The sequence below is a fragment of the Amblyomma maculatum genome, chromosome 2 (assembly GCF_055883805.1).
Source record: "Amblyomma maculatum isolate TAMU_Amacu chromosome 2, ASM5588380v1, whole genome shotgun sequence".
Classification (NCBI taxonomy): domain Eukaryota; kingdom Metazoa; phylum Arthropoda; class Arachnida; order Ixodida; family Ixodidae; genus Amblyomma; species Amblyomma maculatum.
In genome coordinates this window covers 104,369,920-104,387,379 of record NC_139345.1, presented here as the reverse complement: position 1 = coordinate 104,387,379, position 17,460 = coordinate 104,369,920, and the positions used below count along the sequence as shown (strand labels likewise).

Genomic DNA, 17,460 nt, shown 5'->3' with positions numbered 1-17,460 from the left:
CCTTGTCAGAACCAGCCTGTGGTTTCTTTGCTGAAGAATAGAAATGTACCTCCTCTCCTCGCCGTTCCCAAGCTTTTCCCGCCAACAAGTGATCACGCCCAACGAATGAATGCCGGACCAGTCAGTGCTTCAGACCATCAGTGCAGTGATGTGTTCGATTGGATGCCGATACCTGAGGGGCGTGCCCTGGATTTGGTTGGTCAACATCTTCAGAGAGGGGCTGGACATAGGGGGGTTTTAAGGACGCTGCAGAGCACGAAATGTCGCTCTGGGCCCTGGGTAAACGGCTCATCCAGTCGCTTCTCGCTATGAACTCTTAACGCTTGCCATTTTGCTGATGTACCCTTCTTTTTCGTGTAAATAATCTTGTAAATAAGTTTCTCAAAGTGCCATTAAACCTGCTTGTACATATTTCACCAACTTCGAAGATTCAATCCTACTTCAACCCCGAGTCTCTGCACGCTACCAAGTGAAGGCCGGGTCGACGTAGCCCCAGCGTCACGACAGCGCCGAGTCGACGGAAGTGAGGCTCGCCTTTCATCTCTCGGTTTCTCCGGTCACTGTTGTCGGTTCTCTGCCGATCCTGTGTTCGCTCTGCGACCTGCTCCGCTTCTTGGGGACGGCGGAATGTGCCAGCATCACGGATTCTTTTAGGGGTTAGTAGGAACTTGATATAGTGGGAGGTCAGGAGTATCTTAAAGCGAGGGCTGTGTCGAGATGCGCTCGTACCGAGTATCCTGAAAGGCAGTGTGATAGCTGAAAGAATTGGCGGTTCAGTTGGCGTTGAATAATACTTAATTAGGTCAGACTATAGTTAAACTGATGTGTGTGCGCGCTCGAAGGTATATTTTATTTTGGCTTGCTCCAATGTTGCTGACGATGCCTTGTGTGGGTTTATATGATACGACGGCTTCTGGCTGTTTTACCAGCGAGCACTATCTGTTTCCCTGTGTAGTCTAGGCCATAACTTGTTAACTACTCGCACAGCTATCTATCAGGCACAACGAAAGCCCGTAACAGCGGCAGTGCCGCCAACAGTTGCCAATGAAAAAAAAAAAGTTGGAGAAAGGAATATATGCCCGATTTCCCATTCCAACAATCAAATTATATTTCATTTCTACTCTACTAATTAAGTCCGATGCATATTTTCGCATCCCGCGAAGCTGTAAAGACATGACAATAATATAGGTTTTTGAAGAACCGGTCAGCGTTCTGTGCCTTGAATTTCGGTTAGAGAGCAAACAATTCTGGGTCGCACTCAAGTCGCGTGTGGAAACGCCGAATGGCTGGTCGCCATGCTGATCTTCATACAGACCTATCCGATAGTATTTTGGGGATTATATCCGCTAGATAATTGCTGTTTTAAAAACTCAGCCATGTGTACCTGAGTTTAGCAATTTACCAAAAAAAAAAGGTGTCAATTTGAACTTTTTATAAATAAATGCATTGTATGGATATCGGTTCACTCCTGAAAAATCGTCCAGCATGTAGCTTTCGTCGCTTTTTTTAAAAAAAAAAGAAAAAAAAAAGAAAAAGCGTATTAGTGGAGTGGCAGCGTCCTCGTATCGCACGCCGGTGGCCGGAGTTCTTTTCCCAAATCAACCATTTCTTTTTATTTTTTCTATAATCAGTTCGGTGGACCTTTTTAAGGCAACTGTGCATTCATTCATTAGTCGCGCCTTTACTCAACTCCAGACGTATTCGTTTTCTACCAGGTGAGAAAAGCAGTACTGCGCCTTACGATTTATTCCTGTTGACGGGACTGGTAAGTTTGTGAAAGTGCCGTATGATGGACCGCCATGACGAGTCTCCACGATCATCGAAGTCGTTATTCCGAGAGCAGTGCGCTTTGGTTCGGTTAGTATATCCTGCCCTGGAAGAAGCGCAGCTGGCTATTTGGATGCTTGTGTGTGCCTTTCTAAATTTTACATTTGTAATAGTTTGAATTGCTGGTGTGTGGTTAGCTCACTTAAAGCATCCCGGTGATTTCACGCGTGACTTGTTCGAGTTCTCTCATTGGAACTTTTCTATGAGTCACGGAGGAATAGGCTTCGTCCGAGCTTCATGAGCCGGTGGTCTGAGTTCGACTCCCAACATAGACTACAATATTCTTTCCTTACATTTATTATATAAAAGACACTGCTCACAGATACTGGTCACGCCACTAATGAGGCATGAGAGGCGTTCACCTAAAGGGGTTGTATTTGTTTTTCAGCAGCCGGCGCCAAAACTGGTCGCCGAAGCCGGGGAAAATCACGTCACTGCGTTGCGAAGTAGCCGTGCCACGTATAGGACATGGAGTTCGAGCGTGTGCTTGTCAGAACTGGCGGCTTTGGACGGTTTCAAAAGACCTTCATGGTGTTGGCGTTGATACTGAGTGGCTTGCACTCATCACTCTACGCTTTCGGCCACTTCTTAATAATGGTAACGCCATTCAGCCAGTGGTGCTTCTTCAACGGCAGCAGTGTTTCAAGGGAGGAGGTCAGCGCCTTGCCTAGGGGAAGGTGCCAAGGGGTCGTGGTGCATTCCGGAGAGGAAGGTCAAGCCAACGAAACAACATTCCTGCAGGGACTAGAAGCTTGCCCTTCTGGATGGGAGTACGACCCTAGCGAGTTTTTCCCGACGGTAACAATGGAGGTAGGTCTCGAAGATTATTTAAATGTGAAAAATTGAATATATTTTATTGCAGAGTGGTTGCGAACTACTGTTGTAAATGAGAAAATGAAACTTTTGGCACTGCTATGAGAAATGTATTAAGTATTTGAAGAAACGTGTTTTTCTTAAACCTGCGTCCGCCAAAGTGTATCCCGCTTTACATCACCACTTGTTCGAAACTGCCACATCTAAATGAAAACAACACTTGTATACCGTGTTTGAAAAAAAAAAAAAAATGTGGTATAATTGGCGTCTCTTTTACGCGTGTATTCTGTAGGTTTAATTTCCATGAATTGAATTTATGTAGGACGCTTGTGGAGATCTATCTCACGTTTTCCTTGAACATATTTAGTGTAGCGGCTGTCACAACGCTTTTTACGATCAAAAGGACAGAACACTGTCCAAAATATGTTATGGGATTATGCTAGAAATGACAAGATCTTGCCTCATATAGTGTAGATCGAGCGTCACAATATCATGGAAACGAGGCTATATAATCTTAATTTGCCATTCAACATCGCATAAAACCACTGAGGCGACATTTCGCGTAGAAACGCTGCTGCTATCACCGTAGTATCACACGTGACCACACGTCAGGTATATCACTGATTTTCATAAATGTACACCGTTTTTTTTCTTCTAGGAGTGCCATGTCATATTTTATTATTTATTATTATTTTTTAATTATGGTACCCCCCAGGGCCAGAGGCATTACAGAGGAGGAGTAAAGAAAAAGCACAAAAATAGATAAATTTGGAAATACAGCACAGAGAAAAATTTAAATAACACCTGCGTATACAATGCTAGCTATAGCTTCGCGAAAAATCTCGTAAATATTAATGATGACAATATATGCTGGAAGGTGATTCCAGACACGTGAGGCACGTGGCACGAATGACTGAAAAAAAAAAAAAGATTAGTGTTACATGAATCGAAACCGACTTTATGAGAATGGTCAGTACGATGGGATACATAAAATGGTTGAGGGATAAGGCGATTGCGCAGTACGGGATGATGGTACAACTTGTGAAACAATGCGGTACGAGATGCTTTTCGACGAAGTGACTGTGATGGAAGAGAAAGACAAGATTTCATACTACTTATGCTTGCTGTCCAGTTATAATTAGTCAGAATGAAGCGTACCGAGTTATTCTGGACCATCTCAAGAGCAGTAATATGACTGTCATAAGAAAGACTCCAGACTGGAGTTGCATACTCCAGTTTGGAGCGAGTTAGTGTTTTATAGGGCAGAAGTTTCAAAGAAGAAAGAACGTTGAAAACGTTGCGACGTAAATAACCTAGCATGCGATTAGCGCTGTTGATTATGTGCTCAATATGCAAAGACAAGTTTAGGTTAGCAGTGATGTAAACGCCAAAATATTTATATGGTGTTACAGATTTCAAAGATATGTTATCGATGTGGTACGCAAGCGGGGCAGTAGATTTTCTTGAAACACGCATTACTTTGCATTTGTTAATATTTAGTTTTATAGACCATTCCTTGCATCAGTGAGCTATAGTGGTAAGATCAGACTGAAGAAGACAACTATCGTTAGTATCTATTATTTCTCTAAAAATAACGCAATCATCCGCGAAAAGAAGAATATGACAGTTAACAAGAGAAGGAATATTATTGATGTAGATTAAGAACAAAAGGTGCCCAAGGATAGAGCCTTGGGGAACACCTGAATGCACTTCCGTAAAACCTGAATTAACACCATTAGCATTAACAAACTGCGATCGATTAAGAAGAAAGCACTCAATCCATTTCAGTAGACTTGGGTCAAGGTTTAGGTTACTTAGTTTTAATAATAGGAGTATGTGACATAACTTGTCAAAAGCTTTACTAAAATCTAGGAATATGCAGTCAGCTAGTGATGATTGGTCACGGATACGGTTTAAAGTGTGTGTAAAACGTATCAGCTGAGTTTCACATGAGTATGATTTCCGAAAATCGTGTTGTGCGGATGAAAAGAAATCATTTGATTCAAGAAAAGTAACAAGGTTTGAAAATATTAAATGATCTAACATTTTACAAAATGTGCTAGGAAGAGAGATGGGGTGATAGTTCAAGGGAGATGTTCTGCTACAAGTCTTGTAAACTGGAATCACATCCCCGGTTTTCCATTCTTTTGGTAGTATAGATTGGTTGTATGATTGTTGAAAAATTTTAATCAGCATAATATACACATAGTCAGAAGTGTTTTTCAAAAACTTAGAATTAATATGATGACACCCTGGGGCGGAATGAAGACTAAGATTATCAATGAGTTTGATAACACCAAATGTATCAAATAATATTGGAGACATAGTTGCATAATTGTGGTTATGCGTAATAGATATGTGTGCATCAGAAATGACTGAAAAGTTCCAGGCAAAGGAACGGTTAACTGAAGCAACATGGTCTGAAGGAACGGGGTCACCAGAAGTGTCGGTTAAGGTAATATTTAAATCAGTCATCGGACTAATAACGCGCCAGAATTGTTTAATATTTTGCACTCTCTCCAGTGCATCCTTAAATAAAAACCACCATTCCTTTCGCATCGTTAAGGGTATGCTTTCAGCTTTTGTCACTAGATGGCGCCACAGTGTTTTGAATTCCTTGGATGAAGCGGTGATAGAGTCCACTAGAATTTTCGTAGACAATGCATATGTTACTGTGCCGTAACAACCTTGAATGTGGAAATTCAAATGCATGCTACTTTACACAAAAAATATGTAATTACAGTCTGGTGGAGGAAATGTGATGTTTTCAGTACGTGCTTTTAGTCGACCACCACACGTCATCGTGGCCACTGATCATGATTTCTAGCATTGGACTACATAAAAACTGGCGATGCGCTGGTCGCAAATTTCTCGTTAATTTTTTTTTCACAGCGTTTCTGCCAAAAACGTTACGCCACCGAACTTTATAGACATCAATCTTTTCAGTCCTATCAAAATAAATTTGATGCCTAAATTCCAGTGTTCTGTAACGCTGCGGCCGCCATATTGCCAATCGTCTCTTTGCCTATCGAGAATTATGAATCCGTTAAAAAGCGGTTGGAGTTCACAGTCACCACTCCCACTTTGATGCCTCTGTACAGCAACCGTCACCCGTTGTAAACTGAACAAGTTTACTTCTTAAGATACCGATGTAAGAGAGAAGGGCGCTTGCAGCCATTGATCGCCCGTCAACTTTTTTTTTTCGGGGTTGTACGATCTTTTTTGCTGCACATTAGACACAGTGGGGGCGCCATCATAAAGCTTATACGTTTTCTTTCAAACGTCTTTCACCCTTCATTCACCCCCTAACTCTTTTTTACTTCCTCTTCCCCACTTCCCCAGTGCGTAGTAGCAGCCGCCAGGGTGTCTGCCACCGGCCGACCTTTCCACCTTTCTTCTCATTAAATTACTTTCTTTCTCTCTTTTCCAAACGTATCACCTACGTAATTGTCACGCACTAGAGAAAGCAGACAGCGAGGAGCCCTTGTGCTGCTCATACCTTCTAATGGGAGACTATGATTCCTAACTTTAGAGAATGATCCAGTGTCATTCGCATGACGGCACATTCTACAAGTCTGTATATAGGCAACCCAGCCTCCTTCAACCATTGAGATTTTCTTATTAATCCCGAGTGTTGCAATTAGGCGTCCCTCATAACCTACATGGGGCATCGGTACGCTAAACTCAATACCATACCATACCATACCATACCATACCATACCATACCATACCATACTACACCACACCACGCCACACCACATAACATCACCCCATATCACACCATTTCATATCATGCCATATCATGCTATACCATACATCGCAAAACTACTTTCAAAAAGGAGTTAAATTTCATTATTAATTACTTTGCTGAAAATCGAGGAAATGTAGTTAAATTACACTACCTGTTGCTGGTCCAAAAATTAATGAAATTACAATGCAGTTAGTTCTTTTAAGTAATTCAATCACTTTTAAATGACATTCTAGTTTTCATCCCTGCAATAACGAAGTATACCTATAGAAAACAAAACAGCAACTTCTCTTTAGACGCGAAACACACACGTTCTTCCGGCTTCCCTCGAAATTCCGTCGCAGAAAACTTTTTCCTCCCTCTTTCCTACAGACGTGCCATTACAAAAAGAAGCATGGTTTCACGCTCGCGAAATGAGCGGCGAAGCCAGCGTCTTGAAGTCCCGGAGCTCCGCCGTTTGAAGGCCCCGAAGAATCTACGTTATTTATTGCTTCCGTGGTTCCAAGAATCGACCTCGGCACCTTGCACTCAGTAGTGATCAGGCCATGTTCCCTTCCGCCGGTCTCCCCCTGACCCCCTCCTGCACTTTCACCCGATCTCACCCCGTGGTGACGTGTGGAACCAGACACCACTGTGCCCTAGCCGACGTAACTGGGAATGTCACTGCGCGCTCCCAACTACTCAGGCCGTCTTGTAACATTTATCCCTTTAGCGGCTCCTTTGATGCCTTACATCTTGCTGCTTGGGAAATGGATGCAACTACCCATAGGATAGCCGCACTAAGTAACCCGGCTACACAGAAGACAGGAGGTCTCAGACGTACGGTTCTGCTTAATTATGCCTTTTTGTGAGGCGACAAAACCCATAACTCCAATACAAGCAGCACCTGGTATGGGCACCTGGGCATGGAGGTGTGGAGGGAAACCTTAAAGTCGACGCGATAGTTCGAAGTTACACAAACCGAGCGAGCGACGACAAGGGGGAAACCAACACTACTCTGAACAGCTACGGAGAGCTCACCAAGTTTTGGAAGTTAGGATGCCGTAAATACCCACTTCCCCACAAGACACAAGACATCAAGCAACTACCTGGAGACGGCTACAAACAAGCTCATACCCAAGTCGATACATATACAGTAAGATTTGTTGGCCACACTCCAGAATGCGTGTGGTGCGGAGAGATAGCCACCCTCTACTACTCCACATGGGGCTGTCGGGCGTGCCCGATAGAGCCCGAATTAACAAACCCGTCAGTCGAGCAGTGGGAGGCGCTTCTGCCCAGCTCCGACCCGCAAGATCAGCTAGCGATGGTCGAGCGGGCCGAAGAGGCGGCAAGAACCAATGAGATGATCCTCCTCCTCCTACTACTACTACTACTTACTACTACTACTTACTACTACCACCACCACCACCACCACCACCACCACCACCACCACCACCACCACCACCACTACTGTGCCGATCCGTTACACTGGCCCAGGCTCGCACGTATTTCCTGCTTTTGCGGCACACTATCAGTGTCGTCTACAGGAGGAGCAGTTGTGCACTTTAGTAAAACTAATTGCAAAATAATTAATCACTTTTGCGTTGCAATTACTGCCAAAAAGGAATTCAGTAAATTACTGTAATCCAATTACTGCCATGTCTGTACCCATACCATACCATACCATACCATACCATACCATACCATACCATACCATACCATACCATACCATACACCATACCATACCATACCATACCATACCATACTACACTAAACTTTCACTTCATTCTTTTTTCAAAGCTGATGTCATCAGTATAAAAACAGCAGCCCTTCACGTTCGTAATGAACGAGTTATTTTCATTATTTACATGTCACGTTTCACAAACCCGCTTTCGCAATAGCTGGTCAGCAAGGCTGGTAGTGAAGCCGCTATCGCGAGGGCTGGAATTGGGGTATTCGATCTGTTCGGGAAGCTTTTCCTTATTAAGGCGAAAGCATTTCTAGGCTCATGGAACGAAATCTCGTTCGCAAGTGTTGTGCGCGAGATTTGAGCGTGAGATCTGTGCGCGAGATCTGTCATACATATTCCGTGATTCCGCGACGCGAAATGCGTTCTTGTCTAGCGCTCCTGCAACCTGCAGTACCACACTTGAACGCGCGCCAAGGAACGCCACGCGAAAGGAGCGATAGTGTACCGTCCAAAAACACTTGCCGGAGAAAGTGTGACAGATACTGCGCCTTTCCTTCCCTGTAATACTGAAAAGAATGCCGATAACAGGCAAACTATGAGAGGCTAATGATAGAAGAGGAAGGGTAGGCTTTCGTCATTCTCCTCTTAAGAGACGTATAGGAGACACTAATTTTTTTGACAATTGACTCTTGATTGCCTGGCACATGCTTCGGAATTTGTGATGGTTCTGTGATCACTCGAGGAACTATTGTTGCGAAAGCAACACTACGCTAGTAGTCGAGCCATTTCGCGTGGGACAGCGTGAGCCAACCTGCGCATGCGCGAGGAGCCGCGTGACGTCAGAGGCAGCAGTTGGTGTGTCGGAGCTGCCGTCGCGGAAAGGATGGCTGTTCCTGGCCCTACGGGGCTGGGACGGTAGGTCAACACCGCTTGCGGCGGAGCTAGCCAGCCACCGATTTTTATCTGTTGTAGGCCGTCAATGCACTCGCGACTGCTTCAGTGGTGGACGACGGCTGTTGTTGCGGCGCGCGTCTTTCTCCCCTCTTCTTTTTCTTCTCTATTTTCTCTTCTGTCCACACGAGTCAGCGGAGCTTGCTCAGCTACAGAGCCAGGAGCAGGCCCGTGCATTTTCTTTTCCTTCTTCCTACAGCCACAACAACCGCGCGCTCCGCCTGCGCCTGATAAGTGACGTCATAACCACAGCTGGCGCCAGCTGCTCATCACTATCTCCGTTGGTTGTGCGGAGAAGAGGTGTGTGTGGTGTGTGTATAGCTAGGAGCGCACAGCCAGAATCGGTTAACTATGGAGAAGGAGATCTCGGCTGCTGCTCAGCGCTCAGTCTAAGCTATCCTAAGCGTAGCCATGCAGCTGTTGCTTTCGCAACTCAACTAAATTTAACCGGAGCTAAACCACTGGCATTTTTTTCTGCGATGGGGATCCATGCTATACTGGACAAAGAAAGTTAATATATATGTATCGACTCAGCTGACAAATCTAATCTGATGCGTGTCTTTGTTTTTTTCCTTCCACGAAGAACGAATGGGTATGTGGCGACAGCTGGAAGTTGTACACGATTCATACCACGTTCTGGCTTGGTTCCATGGCTGGTTACTTAATCGGCGGAATCTTGTCTGATAGGTACGTTTTCTATATGTCATGCTATAAGCAGAGCAGTGTCGTTATGTTAACTCTGTAAAAATGAAGTAATATCCAGCGTGAGCCTGTAGGCTACTGCATATCGGAAATGTCTCAGGAGCAATGTACCTCTGACATTGTTGTAAGGCTCAGTTCCATTGGCATGGCTCTCACCTCGAATGGAGGGTGGTCCTAATGGCACGAAGATTGCCCATAAAGTATAATAAAGGAGTAATTACTCATTGGCATACACCAAAGCGTAACCAACGGCTACAGAGGAAAGCTGTGCAGCTTTCTTAGAAGTGTCATAGTTAAAAAAAAATTCGTCCTGGTCCGGAGATCGAACCCGGGCCACCACCTTTCTGGGGCAGTCGCTCTACCAACTGAGCTAGCCAGGACGGTCAGCAGAACAGATGGCAGGGTGAGAGCGAATTGATCACTAACTCGAAGTGGGAATAGTGCTTATCGAATATTTACGAGAAATCCGCAAGGTGGAGAAGATTTGTAATGGGCAATTCGCCAATGAGTAATTACTCCTTTATTATAAATCAACTCCACCTTGGGGGTTTCCCCTAAATATTCGACCAGCACCTAAACTGTCCTTACTCAAATGCGATTCAAGTGATATTAGTCATTCTGTCAAACTTTGAAGGCGCGCTCACTGAGTTCTACCTTGAAAGTGTTGTTGTTCGTCTCTTCTCTCTGGCTTATTGAAACAGTGTTACTTACAGGGGCACGTCTAAAAGGAACTTTTTCAGGTTTCCTTGCGTTGCGAAGGCTTTACACAACTGCAAGCTCAATGCGCAGAATTCAGGATGTTACTCGTGTAATGTCGTCGCAGAAACTTACCATGACAACGCACCGCGCTGAAGGGTGCAGAAACCGTGAAGACGGGTGGCATCAAAGTGGTATCATATGATCCCTAGCGGAGAAAACGAAAAAAAAAAAGTCCTGGGGGAATAACGTATAGTCATTGCCGATGACAGGTGTAATAAATCTCAGTAACTGTCATGCCAGCTTTTTTTTTTTTCTAAGAAGGGAACTGCTTTGTTGCAATAGCATACATTTTTCTGCGGAATTGCTGCAAAACATCCCCATTGAGGTCCCGAACAAGGAAAATGAGAACTTGACGTTTGCAGGTCAAGTTCTCGTGCGCGATAATCGTGCGTGTACAGTTTGCATGTAAAAGAAAGTTGTAATAAACTGTGGCCGACGTGCGTACCTAAATATCACTTCCTTGGTTCAGTGCAGAATTGGACGAAAGAAGACAGTTGTGATGCTGACTGTCATCGGATCAAGTGCCAATCTTGCTGGCACCTACTTCAGCGAACTCGTTGGATTCTCTGTTCTTCGATTTTTCACGGGGATGGCTGCCTTGACCGTGAACAGCGTAATCTTCGTGCTGGGTAAGTATTGCGGAAATCATAGGATTTTAACTCTCGTGCACGCAGTATGTGCATATATTAGAAGCAATACTAGTCCAGACACTTCATCGATAATTTCACACGTTTTTAAATTGAAACAAATCATCAGTCAGCTTGCGGTGCATCCTTCCAATATCAAGTGAACTATGTAATGAGTTGCACCGGTGCTCTCGACGCTTTCAAGAATTAGGGAATTAATATTTTGAAAGCCTATAACTAGTTGCGCAATAACAAACCCGTAGTCCGCCCTTTGCTCCTGAGTATTAAATGACTATGACTGGCTACACAGAGCTTAGAATTTAGAAAACATGAAACTACAGTCATGTGATCTTCGATTGTTGAATGGATAAGGGGTTATAAAAGCGACGTCGGCTATAACAGCATCTGTAGCAGAGGGCTCCGGGAATTTCGACCACCTCGGGCTCTTTAACATGCACTCGCATTGCACAGCCCACGGTCACTTTACATCTCGTCTCCACCGAAACGCAGCAGCTGCGGCTGACAGAGAACTCGCCTCATGAAGTTAGCTGTACAGCGCCCTAACCATGAAGCTACCGCTGTTGGTCTCACGAGTTTTGGTCTGTTCAACTCAGTGTATACTAAAAAAAGAACGTAGCTAAAAGCTATAATGCGAGCCATGCTTACGTAATCATTTATGTCTAACACAATGAGTTCGCAAATAATTAAATTGTGTGAGTATTGCTACTGTATTCTCTCTGGAAGTTTTAACCTCTCGCATTTAATTCAATGCATTTTAACGCCATAGCGTTAAGGGCCCCGTGTCGCAGAAAAGCCGGTGCCAGCGTTGTAGTTGTAACGCGAAAATAAGAAAGTAAAGAAATAAAAAATCCAGGGATCACTTTGGACCACTAAAGTGCGATGAGGCGAAAGTCTAAAACGCCATTGATTCCTGTTTTACTGCGTCTGCTTGTGCATCCTGAGCGGTACGGCGTTGAAGGAAGCGCCAAATGCGTAGCACGATGCCTGATGGGGCCAGCTGCGTATGTGTGAATCGCCTGGCGATGTCGTCGGCCATGATCCGAAATAACTTCATGACAAGATGTGACGCAAGAATTTACCCTGAAGAAATGCGAAAGCCTAGGTGTTAGTAGTGCACACAGTGCATCGCGTTTGCCCTCATTGTCATTAACAACTAAATTCCCCGTCATTACCTTTGCTAACATCATTATAGTGATTAGCACTAATTGTAGTCATCTCTGCTATCACCCTTACGGTAGACAAGGAGAATTATGATGTGTGTTTCGCGATCCCGGACGTTGTGCAGTTGGTTAAAGCACTCGGCTGAGGCCCGAGGGATGGAGATTCGAATCCCGCTGGAGGTAGGATTTACATATTTATTTTTAAGGCGAAAGCCTTTAATGCCTCATTGTTGCCAGGAGTAGTCGGCAGAGGGTGTCAAATTTTCGAGAGCGCGCCATATATGGGCATTGGTAAACAGTAACTAAGTGAAAGGTAGTCAACGGGTTAATTGGTTCAGTAGTAATGAGTAACATGGTAGTTAGTCAATTAGAGTTTGTTAATAGGCAATTAGTAGGGATAATTAACAATCAGAATTATTCACATAATTAACTAATTGATATCAATGACTTAACTGACTAATTGATCAATAATTACCAATTAACTAATTAAAATTAATAAAGTTTGGACGTTCCTCTAACGGTAGTCACCCCCCGCTGTGGTCAGCAGCACATTTAACTGGTACTAATTAGTTATGACAAAAGTAATGACAGAGATGGATGGATTAGAACTTTTATTGTGCACCTTAAATGGAGACCCCCTACTCCCCACTCCCGGCACGCAGGCCTAGTGGAGGGGGCTGGAGCCTCCGCGACAAAAGGCTAACAAAGAAATTTTGTCTCTTCGCGGCCTCGGCCCCCAGGCGGACGACTTGTTGCTGCCGAGCTGTGACTATGACGTCTTCACATGGTGACGTCCTCAGCGGACACATCATTAGGTGATGACTAATAACCGGAAGTGATGCCATAATGACGTCACATCCAGTCATGGCGTCACGAATGGTGATGACGCCACCAGGTGATTCACGCATATGGAGGGAGGCATGAATCTCTCCAAAACGTGGGGCATGCTCCGGCATCTGCTGGACCCAACAAATTCAAAAACTTGATCGGTAATAAGATTGGCAAAAGTCAGGCACGCCTTTGAAGGTGACGATGCGGCGTTTATGAATAAGTTAGTAAAAACGCATGTTGCAGACAACCAGCGTTCCCCACTCCCGAGCTACGGTGGCACGCCCAATGAGGCGCTTGACGCCCCCATCACGGAAGCAGAGGTAAGGGCGGAAATTGTAAGACTAAAAACTAAATCAGCCCAGGGCCTCGATGGGATCACCAATAAAATGCTAAGGAATCTAGACGATGACTCTATTAGTCTACTAACGGAATTAATTGGAAAAGTTTGGGAAACGAGCCAGTTGCCAGATCAGTGGAAAACGGCAAACATAATACTAATACCCAAACCGGGAAAACCCCCGCAATTGGAAAATTTGAGACCGATTTCCCTAACCTCATGCGTAGGGAAGTTGCTGGAGCACGTAATACAGACGAGATTAACGTGCTTCATGGAGCAAAACAACCTGTGGCCGCACGAAATGGTCGGTTTCCGACCACACTTGTGCACGCAGGACGTAATGCTCCGACTAAAGCATGATATCATAGACTCGCGATCGAGAGAAGCCAAAGTGATCCTGGGCCTAGACCTCACCAAGGCCTTCGACAATGTCAGGCACGAGGCTATTCTCGAAGGGCTCGAAGTGCTCGGAGTAGGGGAGAGAACGTACAACTACATAAAAGACTTCTTATCGGGCAGAAAAGCCTGCATGATATTTCAAAATTTAGAATCTCCTACAATAGAGTTAGGAAGCAAAGGCACACCGCAGGGCTCAGTGCTATCGCCTTTTCTATTCAACGTGGCAATGAGAGGCCTCCCGGGTAAACTTAACCAAATCAAGGGGCTAAATTTTAGCATGTATGCGGACGATATTAACCTCTGGATTAACCATGGGAGCAATGCGAGTACGGAGGAACGCCTGCAAGCAGCGACCGACATCATTGTCGATTACGCGGCTAAAAGGGGACTTTCGTGCTCCCCGCATAAATATGAGTTGTTCGTTTATAACCAAAAGTACCTCCGCTGCAAGAATAGCGGGGAGTTTCATATTCAGGTGGAGGGCAAACCGGTGCCAAAAGTAGATCAGATCAGGATTTTGGGGATGGTCATTCAATACCACGGTCATAACGGAGAGGTCCTGAAAAAATTACAAAGTTACGCGATGCAAACCTTCGGGCTCTTGAGGAGGGTCGCAACTAAAGGAAGAGGCCTCAAGGAGAGAAATTTACTAAAACTAATCCAGGCATACGTAATAAGCAGAATCAGTTACGCCACGCCCTACCTGGACATCAAGGCCGGCGAAAAAGAGAAGTTAGACTGCCTGATTCGAAGATGCGTTAAGAAGGCGCTAGGACTGCCCATGGGTACCTCGAGCGAACTACTGCTCGAACTCGGGGTGCATAACACGTGGGCAGAATTGGCGGAGGCAGTGCAAGTCTCCCAATTAGAGAGACTAAGCACGACCGAGACGGGCAGGGTAATCCTTGCAAAAGTAGGCCTCAACCCAGACAGGGGAGTTCAAAAAAAAGTCACAATTAATAGTGAAATCAGGAATGCCTTGGTAGTCCCCCCCTTCCCTAGGAATATGCATCCAGAATTTAATGTCGAAAGAAGGGCCAAGCGAGCTGAAGCTCTACAGCGACGGTTCAAGAACATGGGAGCAAAGGAAGTAGTCTACGTTGATGCGGCAAGTGGCAGTACAGGTGCGGCGGTAGCTTCGGTAGTCGATGGCGGAGGGGCAGCGGTATCCGCGGCAGCCATCAGAGGTCGCAACATAGAGACTGCGGAGGAAGTTGCGATAGCGCTAGCTTGCGTAGGAACAGAAGCCACGTTCATAATTAGCGACAGCAAAACTGCCATTCAAAATTTTGGGAAGGGGAGCATATCGCCGGAGGCGGCCGAAATCCTCACCCAAAGAACAATAAATAGGAAAATTCAGTTAATTTGGACACCCACTCACGCTGCCGTCCCTGGTAACGAGGCGGCTCACGAGCTAGCCCGAGCTCTCTACTTCCGGGTAGCCGTCGAGCACCCCGAACACTGGGCATACGACGAGCGTCTGCAAAATTACGGGGAAATCATCGACCATTATAAATTGGGACGTAGACTGGTACCCCCGCCAGATGTTAGACTAAATAATAGAGAAGCTGTCGCGTGGAGGCGGCTACAAACTAATACGTTCATGAACCCGGTCTGGGCGTTTCACGCGCTACCAGACTTTAGGGACAATGATCTCTGCAAACACTGTGGGGCGAGAGGGACCCTCGACCACATAATTTGGGAGTGCCCACAATCTCCAGGAATAGGGCGAAATATTACAAGTAGAGAAGCCTGGGATACCCTGCTGCGAAGCGCGGACCCTGCGATCCAGCACCGCACCGTCCATCTGGCGGAAGAGGCCGCAAGAAGCCAAGGGCTACCTGCCAGCCTCTAATCCGCGGGCGCACGACTCCCCGTTTCCGATGGAATTAAAAGTTGTATAACCAACCAACAAACGCATATATGATGCTGACTCCGACGGCCGTTAGATCCAGGTGTTCGCGTGGCGCTTTTCATTTGTCTCTTCCTCGAATGCTGCACCACACCGGATATAGAAGCAGACGCGCTTGGGGAGGTGGCTGCTCCTGGCCCTACCAGGCTGGAACTGGTAGGTCACCGTTGCTTGCTTCGGGAGCTAGCCTGCCACCACTGTCGTATCTGTTGTAGGCCGTCATTGCACCCGCCACCACTTTGGTGGTGGACGACGGCTGTTGCGACGCGCGTCTTTTTCTTTTTTTATTGCGAAAGCAATACCACTCTAGGTTTTGAGCCTTCAGCGTAGCGTGGCGGTAGACCCGTACGTCTTACCCAGGTGACACTGTGACGTCACACCCCATGTGACACTAGGATGTGGGCTGGCAGGAGCTGCCAACTTTGTCTCTCGTTTCACATGGGACAGTTATGTCAGAATCAGCCTGCTAGGATCCTGGCATTCACGTTAAACCTATAGGCCACTAATACCCCTGTTACACGGGCGTTTTCAACGGCAGTTCAGTTGGCGGTCAGTTGAACTGAACGGCAGTTAGCGATATTACATGGCAGCGCCAACTGCAGTTGAAATCTCAACTGCGGTTCAGTTCATCTGAGGTCGGCGGTCCCAGTTGAACCAGTCAACTGACAAGGTGGCTGTCAGCGGACGCGCCGCATCGACCGAGTCGGCGGCATTTCCAACCGATGTGCGTTCTAAAATCACATGAAAGGTTGCTGCCTTAGCTAACGCAAGTCCCAGCCTGCAACTTTAAATACTCAAACGAGTGTCAAAACACAAGCGCGCGAAGCGGCATCAAAAAACGACGATTAAGCAGCGAAGCCAGACGCACCTTAAATGGATTGACTTGGCTTTGTGTCGAGTTCATTTGTTCCATATTCGAAAACGAAAACGCGTGCCAAATGTGCAATTTAATAATATAAAGTGTGCAAATGTTGTACAAAGTAATTTATATATGAAAAATAAAGCACTTTCTTTAGTAAGAATTGCTTGCATGTGCAGGATCACGTGATTCTGGGGGTCAACTGAGGTTCGCGATATGTTCCGTGTAACTACAGTCGACTACCGTTCAGTTCAACGTCAGTTGAAACGCTGAACTGTGATTTAACTGAACGGCAGTTGAAATTGCCCGTGTAACACGGGTATAAGGCACGTTCATACGGCTTGGTTAAAGCGGGGCTTATATGTGGGCTGAGGAAGAAGAAAAAGAGAAGAAGAAGAACGCTCGGTCAACCGCAGCTAATGCTTTCGCTCAATATTTGGTTCAGCAGCGTTGAACCCTTGTAATTTTTTCTTTCTGTCTTATCTGTTTTTTCTTCTGGTTTGGTTTGTGGGGTTTAACGTCCCAAAGCGACTTAGGCTATGAGAGACGCCGTAGTGGAGGGCTCCGGAAATTTTGACCACCTGGGGTTCTTTAACGTTCACTGACATCGCACCGCACACGGGCGCCTTGCTCTTCACCTCAATCGGGAAGCGGCCGCCGAGGGCAGGATTCGATCCCGCATCCTTGGATTTTCTCTTCTGTCCGCACGAGGTCTGTCCGCCCGAGGCAGCGGAGATGGCTCAGCTACAGAGCCAGTAGCAGGCCAGTGCATTTTATTTTCTTTCTTCCTACAGTAGCAACAACAACAACAGACACAATACAACAGGCATGACGGCATTTAAA

The 17,460-nt window shown here is 45.8% G+C and overlaps 1 protein-coding gene across 1 annotated transcript in view; it reads left to right on the top strand.

Annotated features, from left to right (window-relative positions):
- Window positions 1–512: 512 nt before the first annotated feature.
- Window positions 513–17,460, top strand: part of LOC146199457 (solute carrier family 22 member 7-like) — a 39,331-nt gene continuing 22,383 nt past the window's right edge. Inside the window, exons 1-4 of the mRNA XM_084594941.1 lie at window positions 513–656; window positions 2,216–2,637; window positions 9,595–9,698; window positions 10,947–11,101. Coding sequence (XP_084451067.1) covers window positions 2,296–2,637; window positions 9,595–9,698; window positions 10,947–11,101 — 601 coding nt within the window. The 5' untranslated portion in view covers window positions 513–656; window positions 2,216–2,295. The remainder of the gene's footprint in view (window positions 657–2,215; window positions 2,638–9,594; window positions 9,699–10,946; window positions 11,102–17,460) is intronic.